Source organism: Mandrillus leucophaeus, unplaced genomic scaffold (genome assembly GCF_000951045.1).
Source record: "Mandrillus leucophaeus isolate KB7577 unplaced genomic scaffold, Mleu.le_1.0 Scaffold50, whole genome shotgun sequence".
NCBI lineage: Eukaryota > Metazoa > Chordata > Mammalia > Primates > Cercopithecidae > Mandrillus > Mandrillus leucophaeus.
Window position 1 is genome coordinate 3,617,510 of NW_012105365.1, and position 13,100 is coordinate 3,630,609.

General features: G+C 36.9%; 1 protein-coding gene across 6 annotated transcripts in view; it reads right to left on the reverse strand.

The window, feature by feature from the left end:
* The window catches only part of ADAM22 (ADAM metallopeptidase domain 22), a 255,952-nt gene that overhangs the window by 91,806 nt on the left and 151,046 nt on the right, over nucleotides 1–13,100 (reverse strand). For all 6 annotated transcript variants that reach the window (XM_011996033.1, XM_011996032.1, XM_011996031.1 and 3 more), the window contains one exon: nucleotides 504–586. In XM_011996033.1, coding sequence (XP_011851423.1) covers nucleotides 504–586 — 83 coding nt within the window. The remainder of the gene's footprint in view (nucleotides 1–503; nucleotides 587–13,100) is intronic.

The following is a 13,100-nucleotide window of genomic DNA, read 5'->3' on the forward strand; positions in this document are numbered from 1 at the left end:
AAAAGGATGAGTTCATGTCCTTTGTAGGGACATGGATGAAGTTGGAAACCATCATTCTGAGCAAACTATTGCAAGGCCAAAAAACCAAACACTGCATGTTCTCACTCATAGGTGGGAATTGAACAATGAGAACACTTAGATACAGGAAGGCGAACATCACGCACCAGGGCCTGTTGTGGGGTGGGAAGAGTGGAGAGGGATAGCATTAGGATATATACCTAATGTAAATGACAAGTTAATGGGTGCAGCACACCAACATGGCACATGTATACATATGTAACAAACCTGCATGTTGTGCATATGTACCCTAGAATTTAAAGTGTAATAATAATAATAAAATCTGCTTGGTTTATAAAACACAAAATAGAAAAAAAAATCAGATCCATCACTGATTTAAAATTATTTCTTGACACAAAATAGGGATATCTACTATAGTGCATTCATACTAAAGAAAATAAATTATTGAAAAAATAAACAGTACAAATAACTTTTTGAACACTTACTGAAGTCCATGGCATGTTGACAATGCAACAAATGAGGCAGGGTTTCCTCGGATATGGCCCTGGTAGTAACAGTGCTCTCCTCCCTGAAAACAGAAATAAAGAATGTAAGCCTTTGCATCACAAGGAGAATCAGCTGCTTCATTTCACAGGAGGTTTCTACTCACAATGTATCTCTACATCTAGAGCTCTACATGATATTTCATTATTCAGATTAGCATTATCAAACTTTTTCTAACAGAATTATTCATAAACACTCTGAGTGAGCTGACTCCAAATCAAAATTCAGGGAAACAAAAGTTGACTTAACCTTTCTTTTATGTAGGTGATATCAGAGGAACAAAGAAAGAGATATTGAAATACACATGGGGAGTCAGGCACAGTGTCTCATGTCTATAGTTTCAATGCTTTTGGAGGCGAGGCAGGAGTTCAAGACCAGCCTGAGCAACATAGCAAGACCCTGTCTCTACAAAAAAAATTTTACAAATCAGACGGATGTGGTGGCATGCATCTGTAGTCCTAGCCTCTTGGGAGGTTGAGGCAGGAGGATTATTTGAACCCAGGAGTTCGAGGCTGCAGTGAGCTGTGATTTTGCCACTGCACTCCAGCCTGGACAAAAAGAGTGAAATTCTGTCTCAAAAGAAAAAATGAAAAAAATAAGAAAAGAAAGAAAATACGTATGTGGCCCTTGCACCAAAGTTTAATCATCTGCTTTCCTAGTTATAAGAAATTCAACCATGGGCCAGGTGCAGTGGCTCATGCCTGTAATCCCAACACTTTGGGAGACTTAGATGGATGGGTCACTTGAGGTCAGGAGTTCCAAACCAGCCCAACCAATATGGTGAAACCCTGTCTCTACTAAATAAAAATACAAAAATTAGCCAGGTGTGGTGGCGCATGCCTGTAATCCCAGTTACTCGGGAGGCTGAGGTAGGAGAATCACTTGAACCAGGGAAGTAGGGGTTGCAGTGAGCCGAGATGGCACCACTGTACTCCAGCCTGGGCAATAAAGACCCTGTCTCAAAAAAACAAAAAAAGCAACTCAGTCATGAGCAGCAGCAAAGCAATGCTCTTTTACACAAAGCTAAGTAAAAATGAATATAAATCATTTGAGAGTCAGTAAATTATATTGATGGAGGAAATGCTTGTTTTTACAGTGTTTATATCAAAACTTGATTACCAGATAAGCAAGTTCATACCATTCTTTTCTCAAACCAGCAATGGCTTTAACTGGTAAGCAGTTTATGGGCAGCGTTTTAAATTGTGAAGTTTTTCTTAGCATCCAATTGCATTAACAAAATTCTACTAAGAGAGATTCATTTATTTGGTTAAATGTGCCTGGAAAGGTAAGAAGTTAAATCTTCTGCCATCTTAGGATGTCACCTTTAAATACTTGCTACTCAGAGTGCAGTTCAGAGACAAGCAGCATTGACATCACTAGGAGCTTGTTAAAAATGCAGAATCTCAGGCTCCACCCGAAACCTACTGTATGAGAATCTGTATTTTAACAAGTCCCTAGGTGATTCATATGCACATTAAAGTTTGAGAAGCTCTTCTCTAAATGACCTCTTCCCATTCTATCACTAATCTCCTATTTCTTCAGTAGCTGAAAGCTTCTAATTAAATTGATTCACTGAGATATGAAAGAGTGAAACAGAAAGGACTGATAGGATGGGTGGTTTAAAGAGGCAAATGTTACCTACTTCACAGTAGGACTTAAGGAGTAACACTACTTAAAATGTTCAGTGTTTCACACATGGAGGAGAGAAAACAGGAGGACATGGAGATGTGATAGGCTGAAGACATTTTCTCCACCAAAATCCAAGGAAACCAGCCTAGCCTGAGACTACTGCTGCTTGTAAGATTATCCCACAGAAGCTGGTAACTCTCAGCTTTAGGGAGTAGGTGGAGAGCAGGTAAAATGGTACACAATGCAATCCCTGACCTTAAACCAGCTCCAAATTCCCAGGGGAGCCACTGACCATCATGAACTGAGGGTTGTGGTTGCATTTAATGGAGAAGATGGAACCCAGAAAGCCACAGAGACTTGGGGGCTGAAACAAGTCCTAGACACTAGAACACGGGGCCATGACTTCATGTGGAGCGCCAGTGTAGTGTAGATGTTAACAATGTGAGCTATTGGCTCCTTCCCTTACCAGCTTTGTAATCTTAAGCAAACTACAGAGACTGCCCATGCCTCAGTTTTCTCATCTGTCAATTGGAGATAATTATCTCATAGGGATGTTATGAGGATTACACGAGCTAACAGACATAAAAGAGTTTAAAGTAATGCTTGGCTCATAGGAAGTACTCAACAAATGTTTGCTGCTATTATAATTACTGTGTCTGTCAGTGTTCGCAATTTACGTACACAATCACACTAAATCTTCATATCAATCCTACAAAGAAATATTCTTATCCCTCTTCTACATAAGAACCACAATCTCTGAGACTGTGGTTGTCTGCCTGGGGAGTTGCCAAGTAAGGATGAAAACTTTATGTGAGTACAAAGCCTGTGTCCTATCCCCTATTGTTGAACCTCGAACCTATGAGTTATGCAAGGCAAATCTAAACTTTCCCCTAGGCTGGTTTATTCTTTTATTCTGTTGCTTTGTCAGCAGGGCTAAGGGTAAATTTAACAAAAGTTACAATAGAATGTGTTGGGCTGTTGGACTGATGAACAGTCCATAGATCAGATTCTGAGTGTATGAGAGGACATTATCACTTAGATGCCCCTGATTTCCTGGATACATCTAATTGGATCAGAGATCAAAATTCTAGCTTTGCGTTGGCCAGACATAAAAAGTCAACAGTCAACAGATGACCTGATAAAGACAGAACTCTGTCTATAAGTGTTTCCTTACATTGGACAGTGACTAACTGAATCAGACCTTCTCCTCTTAGAAGTCTGAGCCTCATAGCAATGAAGATAATAGAAACAAAGATAAGAAAGTAGAAACAAACATAAATAAAGAGAAGTAGAAACAAAAAAATAATCTCGGGAATTATGGCATCAGACTAGAAAACAATGGAAATTGATAGTCATGAGGATATATGTCAGTGTCAAAGCATACTATTTTATAAATTACTAAAGTTTTCTTCAAAAACGCAACTCTGGAAACATGTCATATTAAATCATAAAAAGGACAAATAATTCATTTTTAAAAACATTCCTCCATTATATTGGGGAGAGTTATATAGATGAGTCAATAATGGAAAACACTATTTCACTAATCTCTGATTCGAAAAATAGGAGTCAAGCTAAAAAACAGCATATGATCAGGACCCATCTGCACAAAAGCCTAACATGGCAAATGAAGCAAAGAGCTCAGTATGGTTGAATCATTATTAAATGTTTCCATGACACTTCAGCAGAGGCATAAACACCAGGGGAAAAAAATCTCAATTTGCATTACTACAATTCAAATCTTGAGGTCTCAACTGGTGGCATATGTAATTATTAGAAATAATGGTGAAACTTCATTTTTGTGCTGTAATATTTTTCAGGGATAATTAATCATAAGTCAATAATTATTTAAACTAAGAAGTAATGAAGTTTTTCTTTCCTTTAACATGCCTAGAAATATTTTTTAGTCCAAGAGATAGGCTGGCTTTCTTAATTTATATAAACTATAATATTAAATATAAATTTAATATTTTTATTTTGTAAATAATTATTTTATCTATTAATACACATGTGGTGCAAAAATTCTAAGAATTGAAAGGGTACATAGTGAAAAATAAAAAAACTCCCTTCACATATACTTTTCAAGCTGTAGATGCCTTCTAAATGGTAAGCATTTTTGATGCATTTTGTGTACCATGTCAAGAATAGTCTATGTATATTCAAGTAGAGGCATATATACACACATACACATATATCCTTTTCACTTCACAAATAGTTTTATACTATGTACACTGTTCAGCCACTTGACTTTTTTTTTCTTAAGGTAAGCTTGGCATCCTTCTATATCCATATCGTATTTTTCAATGATGGCATACTATTCCATTATGGGGGTGAACTATAATTCATTTAAACAGTCCTGTACTAATGGACATTCAGATAATCTCCTTTTTGCTGTCATAATGTTGCAACAAACATCCTTTCATATATTCCTGTGCACTTCTATCAGTATATATGCAGGATAGAGTACTAGACATGGACCTGGGAGGTCAAAGAATAGGAGTATTTTAAATTTTAATAACTAATGGGACAGATATAATTATATTTTTTGCACTTCTATGTTTTAGAATATGCATTGCATTTGAAAATCATAAACTGCATTTTACTTAAAAATTATCTATTTCAGTAAAGACCACTACCAAAAAAACTTTCTCAAATCTTATCAATTATAAAGGTTCTCCATGTCTTCATATGACTTTTGAAGAAAAGTCAAAAGTATGCTATATGGAAGTACTATATACAATAATCTGAGACAGATGTTGCAGGAAAAGAGAAAAGCCTTTTGTACTTTTCCTAACAGAGTTGGGCTCTTTATCAGACTGCCAGTCATAGCTTTATTCCTTATTGTCTCTTTTGTTCCAGAAATAAATCCATTGTCCTTGAAACTTTCTTCATACTCCTTGATCTAACAACATAGCCATAAAAGTACAAATGTTTATTCTTACCTAATTAGATAGCTATAGCTAAAAGAATATCTACCTCTATAAAAATGAACATGATAGTTCATATGTCTATTATTGGTTTATCTTCCTAATGGGAGAAAAATTTATTGTAATTTTTTATTCTAAGAACATCAAAATAATCATTTATTTATAAAATTCAAAGACATACCACATTTTTATTAAACAGATAGCAAAATCTCAAAGGAAAATTTGAATTTATTATAAATATGATGAGATGATAACACAAAGGAGGTTACACAGCCTGGACCATAAAACGAGGAAAACCTAATAAAGGGAAACAATTGGAGCATAGCTGTAAGACCGTAGTCATGCGCCCTCTATCAAGGTCCTCAAAAGAAACTAGATCTTGACAGCTCTAAAATGAGCCGGGACCACCTCCTCCAAATAGCCTTCTCAAATTCCCTTCTCATAAATTACTTCCTGCTAACCCCTCCTTCTCCAAATTTTCATAGTATTTTTCAACCATACTGCAATCTCTTCCTACCTGAAGAGATTGTTCCTTCCTGCCTGTTTCTGTGTTACTTCTCCAATAGACTATTATATCCCTTCAGAGAAGCACATTTGCCTGATTTATGTTCATATACCCACATGTGCTACTGGAAAGAAAACCTCCCTGAATATCCAATTCTTCACCAATAAACTAGAGATAATATCTACTCCAGCTGTCTCATAAGGATATGCAGGAGATTCCATGAGATAACAATGTAAAGTACACTGTAAAGTGCTATATAAACAGGTGAGGGAGGTGTAGTCAACCAATATTTAGGGATGCTATAATGTCCCTTGAGCTGTGATTCTCAAACTTTGTTAAGAATAACTATTTGAGACGTTGATTTATAATGTAGATACTGTCTCTCGCCCAGAGAGTTTGTGCAGGCAGCTCTGAGGTAAGACCTAAGAATCTGCATTGTAACAAACACTTCGTGTTTTTCTTGTTCCAGGAATACCCCTAGAGGGGAGGTTCTCAACCTCTGTTGCATTTCGGAATCACCTGGGAGCTTTTAAAGTCCAATGCCCATGACTTACTCCCAACCATCTAAATCACAGTCTCAGGTCCAGGCATCAGCATCTGTTAAAATCCTCCAAATGACTGAACACAACTTCAGTGCCTGAGAACCCTTGCAGAAGAGAAATGCTCCTCAAAATAGCAGTTCCCAAAACTGACTCTCAGAAGTACCATGGCAGGCTTTCTAAAGCAACTGATGCCCAGGACTTCCCTCAGGCCTGCTGAACCAGAATCTCCAAGGAGGTAGGGCCCCAGGTTTCTTATAGTGTAAAAAGTTCCTCTACGTGATTTTGATGATGAAATCTGGAATTGTTAACCCTAAAAATATTCAATACAAAACTGTCCCCATGCAAAGGATACAGAAAGATCTTTCAGAGAATGGAAGTATCTACCATATCCTGGACATCCTGTTTAGTGAATTATGTGACAGTTCATGATGACTGATGAGGTGAGTATTATTTCCCCCCTTTTACAAGTGAGAAACCATAGACTGAGCGAGATCATCCACACCCAGGTATGCCTGCTACAAAGTCAAGGTTATTTACACCAGTGGTTCTCAAAGAGTGGTTTTCAGACCAACAGCATCAGCTTGCTAGAAATGCAAATTTCTCAAGCCTCGCTATAGCCTTCCTCAGAAGCTCGGAGGATGCAGCCTACCCAACTGTGATTCAGCCAAACCTTCAGGTGATTTTACTGCACTCTGAAGTTTGAGAACAACTGCTTTACATTACTCCTGTTTCTGATTCTGAAGCTCCTCACTGCTGAGCTCACTGAAATCTTACACTAGTTCCTGAGCTCATCCTTCGTGACACAGAAAGAATGTACTCCACTCTGTTTCTTGTTCCCCAGAAAACAGCTGGCTTTATCAGAAACATAATGGAAGGTAAGAGGTGAGATAAGAATATTAAGGAAGAGCAGAGCTGTTTATTTTTGCTGGTGCTGATCATGGGATACCATGCAGGATGCTTTGGCCTGCATCAAAGGGGCTAGAAAAACCAAACTTCCAGTTTGCCTGGCACAAAGGGGTTTCCCAGGATACTGGTATTTCAGTGCTACATCTATGAAAGTCACAGGCAGATAGGAATGGTTTGGTCATGCTAAAAGGGTCAGGGCCAGCGTAGGCACCTCCAGATCAAAACACCCGCCCCTGCAACTCTTGTTCTCCTGTTCTGTTCACTGACTCATAGCCTTCTCCCCCTCCATGGGCACTGGTCCTAGAACCAGCCTCTGCCCTGCAGTTGGGGAAGCTCATGCCAGTCACCCTCTTCCACAAGTGGGACCCTTTCTCACCCCGCCCTAGCACAGCAGTTGCCAACCCTGGCAGCATATTGTAACACATGGGAAGCTCTTTTTAAAAATACCCAGCCTCACCCCATACCAACTGCATCAGAATCTCTAGAGGGTGGGACCTGGGTAGTCTACAAATCTGCCCAGATGATTCCAATATGCTACCATAGTTGGGAGTCTCTGTTCTAGCTGATACTACCTTGCAGGAACTAACGGCCTACCCTTGAACCCTACTGCATCCTAGACTGCCTCCAGGTGTATACACTGTCCTGACAAATTGGTGGCTGCATGGCTACAGTCTGTTCCACAGGTGTTTGCCTGCCAAAACCACATTTCTTGCTTGGTCTCAACTCCCTCTTGACTGGCATCAACGTCAGGAACCTGCCCTCCTCCAATCCTCACTCCATCTTCCCAGTTGTAAGTCTCCTTGGGAGGCTGGGCATGGTGGCTTACACCTGTAATCCCTGCACTTTGGAAGGCCAAGGAGGGAGGATCGCTTGAGCCCAGGAGTCCAAGAGAAGCCTCAGCAACATAGTGAGACCCCATCTCTAATACAAATTAAAATAAGAAAATAAATAACAAAGTAAGTCTCCTTAGGGCCAGCTGCATGATGGAAATCCTTAGAAAGGCTAAATTTTATGTTAACGATGATCCACCAACCTATCCCAATTAAAACTCATACTCTGTGACTGTACAGAATCGGACTGGATTCATAGAAGGGACATAGGCTAAACATCTGGTCAGGTACAGAGTATAATTGATTCTAAAGGTACCTCATTCTAAAGGCTAAGAAGAGTGAAAAGACTATTTCCTCTCATTTACAGTAAATTAAGTGAAGCTATCACGTGGTTCCCAAATGCCAATAATCCATGAATCTATACTAATGCATCTCAAAATCTTTACTAGTTCCTGTCAAAAAGATAGAAATAAGTATAGTGTACTTAATTTTTCATAAAGCTAAATGTATTTAATTTTTGAAAAACTGTCATTTGTTCTAGGTTTACTTCCTTATCTTTATTATTTAAAATATCAACTGTTTCCCTTTTTTAAATAGACTTTTATTTTGGAATAATTCTGATATACAGAAAAGTTGCAAAGATGGTATAGAGAATTATAGTATATCTATCAAGCAGTTTTTCCAATTGTTAACATCTTATATTTATTTAGTATATTTGTCAAAATCACATAACTGACACTGGTATATTACTATTTACTCGACTCTGAACATTGAGATTTCACCAGTTTTTCCTTTAATTTCTTCTTTCTGTTCCAGGATCCAATCCTGGAACACAGTGCCATATTGCATTAGTGGTTAGGTTCATTTTTTTTTTTTAGTTTGTAGCAATAGTAAATAGTATTTAGATGTTTTGAGAGGGTTGTTTTCATATATGGCAAAAGAGAAGAAATGATGCAAACCTATGTTGATCCTCAAAATTCATTTTGTTAGTATACGGATCTATGAAATATAAAAGTATAAGACCAAGAATACAAATGAACACTTCCTAGACTTTAACTCAGCACTACAGGTTTTCAAAGCCTTAAAAACAAAACTACCCTTACATCATCAGGCTTAATTTAAATGATTAAAATGTAATATTTAATGTGACCTATGGAAATGAATTCTGAAAGATTACTCAGTAACATTTCACTATAATAAGTATCTAGAACCCCTTATTGCCTGAGATTCTTCTGGACTATCCTTTCAATGATGTTTGTACAGGGAACAGCTTTGGAAGATGGAGAAAATCTCCCTCCAAAGCAAAGGGCAGGCATGTTTACTTGCCACTATAAAACATTCAGGTTTCCTAAATTCAGAATTTCTTTGTTGTAACACAATGCACTGTGTGCTCAGGTTAGCCTGGCCCTATCCTCTGTCACCCTCTGGGAATTAAGGCTGAAGATACCAGTGTAAGAAAATGTTGCTATTCTGGCTATAGCCAAAGCCAGAGTAATAAACCCCTTTGTCTCTGACCCAGGAGTTTCCTGTCTTCTGCGGGCATAGACAAAACTGCAGCAAGCTAATGCCTATTAACTTGTAAGTAGGATAAAACTTCAGACTTTCACAGTTGTTGAACTTGGATTTCCATCTTCCCCTAAAATTAAGAGATCTATTAGGACTCCATTACCACATTTCCATTTTCCTGCAAGACAAAAATCAGCTAAAGCTCAGTAAGACACATACTGCCCATCTTATCACAGGTAACGTAACTCTCATATACAATATTGTTTAACACCTTTGGGTATTAACATTTGCCACTCCATTCCAGGGTACAAATGTTCAAACAGCATCCAACAACATCTAAAGGTAAACAGTCATTAAAAATCTCTGTACTATTTCAATATTCATTGATGAGCACTAGGATCTTATAGTATCAATCAAAAACATTTTAAAAACCAGAAGGATTAAGCACATTATGGACTTAAAAAATTAAAAGAAAATAAAACTAGCTGACAAAAAAGAATAATCTCATTTAAAAGATACATGGTTACCACTGGAGAGAAAAAGATGCATAAGAATATTATGGTAGCAAAAGTTTCCACAAGAAAGGAAAAGACAGTAGAAAACCACTGGATAGAAATAAAAATGATGAAGAAGGAGTTAAATCTTACTAAAAGATGGTGAACACCACAAAATATAGGGGCCATAACTTTCTGTGTTTGTCTCTGTCTCTACGTCTATACCTTTCTCTGTTAAGGACACCAGCCATTGGATTAGGGCATACCCTAATCTAGTATGACTTCCTCTTAACTTGATTACATCTGAAAAGACTCTGTTTCTAAATAAGGTAGTATTCATGGGTTCTAGAAGTCATGAATTTTGGGGAACATTATTCAAACCAGTACAACCATTCATCTCTTTATATATAGATGAGTAAATTTTTATTCACAATCCAGGAATTTTCCTTTTAAGAAGCTTGGTTCAGTGGTAGAAACTGGAGGTGTCTACCATAGCATCACTCATCTAACAAAATTAACCCATATCTTAATTACCTATAACCAGCATTCTAGTTTCCTATCTCTTCATTTTAAAATACTCATCATTATTTTTACACAATATGGCAAACCTAATATTCCATTTTATTAAGTCAAACACAGCTTCCTAAATTGCTTATTTTTAACAACAGAATAGTCGAGAGAAATTATTTTATAGCTGTTAGGTAATCACTAGACACCCACTAATATAACGAATATCAGATTACTAAAAATTTTAGGTTCCCACAAAATGCTCAGCAACAGATTACTGTAATGCAGAGAGAACTTTACAGATTCTCTGAGATGTAAGTTCTAAATTGGAAGAACGGAAAATCAATGTGGACCACATAATATATGATGACTATATAATTAGAAACTCACGAAATTATAACTCTTTCCAGGAAACCACTACATCATTGTACCTTTTTACAAATAATAAAATTTAAATGCATTACTCTATATGGACTTTTTAGCATAAAGACTGAATTACCTAAAACCTTATTCTGTAGTTGATGTTTGACTATTAAGAGTAAAAAATATAACTGACTGGATGATTGTTGCACAAAGAGAAAACATATTTGTGCATTCCTAAAATACAGGAGGAATAAGTATTTTTGTCATATCTGAAAAAATATTTGTTGTTTTCTTTTTTTTTAAGGATATACAACTATATGAGGGTTTGAGGTAAGGAAAAAAAGGAAATCATTTTTTCTCCACTTTTACCATAAACATAACCTCCTTTAGTTTCACTTCAATGCTATCCTCCATTCCTTTTTTGAAGAAGAAGAAAATTTCTGCCCGCTAAAAGATTCTGTTGCAGCTAGGCACAGAGGCTCATGCCTGTAATCCCAGAACTTTGGGAGGCTGAGGTGGGTGGATCACTTGAAGTCAGGAGTTTGAGATCTGGCCAGCATAGTGAAACCCTGTCTCTACTAAAAATACAAAAATTAGCCGGGCATAGTGGCACACACCTGTCATCCCAGCTACTGGGGAGGCTAAGGCACAAGAATCACTTGAACCTGGGAGGTGGAGGTTGCAGTGAGCCGAGATGGTGCCACTATACTCCAGCCTGGGTGACAGAGTGAGACTCTGTCTCAAAAAAAAAAAAAAAAAGAAAAAAGAAAAATGAAAAGAAAAAAAGATTCTGGTTGCAGCATCTTCTCTCTTGCACCTTGAGCCTTACGTGCTGAGCTCAAGCAGTTAATACTAGCATTCAGTGGTCATTTTCATCTCTGCATGAATGATTTTGGATTAGCCCAGGATTTATTAACAGGTAAAACTAATTAGATTACTAAAGAGGTCTCAAACAACATCCTTCATGGAAAGCAAACTAATATTTAAGGTTGGATCTAATGAAAAATGATACTAAGCATGAAAAAGTGAAGTGCTTTTTTTTTTTCCAGCAAGTGTATCTATGAGAATAAGCTGATCATTCACTATTTCCCTTACTTATGTTTCCATAAATTAAGAAGGGAGTTGAACCACCAGAGTCCTTTCTTGTTCTATGATTTGCAAACTATTTTAAAAAATCAAAGGTTACTTTTCTTTTACAGACCAGGCCAACTTCAAAGAATCAATATCTTGTACACTGCACTTACCATAAAGAAACAGAATTCAAAACCAACAACAAAGATGCTCATATGTTTGGAAATTTTTTAAATGCCAAATAAACAATTTTTTAAAATAATTATATTATTTCTAAAAATATAAATAATTTATGAGTCATATAAAGTCATAGTATAAGTTATGGAATATATATATACATATATATGGACAACAGCAAAAAAAAAAAAAAACTACAAAGCAGAGCTTTAGGTTGCTGCTAAAATGGTACTTGAGTAAATTTTACATTCTTAGATACATATAGTAAGGAAGATTGGTAATTAATAAATTAAATATTTAACTAAATGAATTATGAAAAGAAAAACAGAAATTTCAGAGTAGAAAAAAGGAAATTACAAAAGTACGAGCAGAAATGATTGAAAAATATAGTAAAGAAAGTAAAGCTGCTTCTTTGGGACCCTCCCAGGACTCTGGGAGGCTGAGGCGAGAGGATTGCTTGAGGTCAGGAGTTCGAGACCAGTCTGGGAAACATAGTGAGACCTGGTCTCTACTAAAAGTAAAAATTAAAAAATTAGTTAGTGTGACAGCACATGCCCATAGTCCAGGTACTGAGGAGGCTGAGTGAGAAGTACTGCTAGGAGTTAGAGTTTAAAGTGAGCAGTGATCCCACCACTGCACTCCAGCCTGAGCAACAGAGCGAGACCCTGTCTCTTAAAAAAAGAGGGGAGGGGGGCGGGTGGGGAGAGAGTATTTACAAAAAATTCTAACAAGATTGATCAAGTAAAAGAGTGAAGGCAAGAATAAAAATAAAAACTAACAGAAGACATGCTGATACATAATTAGTAGATTTTTAAAACCATGAAAAGATTTGAAAGCTAATATAGCAAAACACTGAACTGTGTTATATCTACACATGGATGTCTGCTGAGGCATTTTATACAATTTTTAACATGTTTAAAACATTTCATGATTACAGAGATTTTTATCTCAAGCCAATTGTTGATATTTGGTGACTTAAAATTTAACACTGATCAGTTGTGGCTCTAAAATACCTTAGAAAGAAAACACATGAATGTGAGCCTCTGCATGGAGGATGCACTTACCATCAGGCAAGCAGATTATAA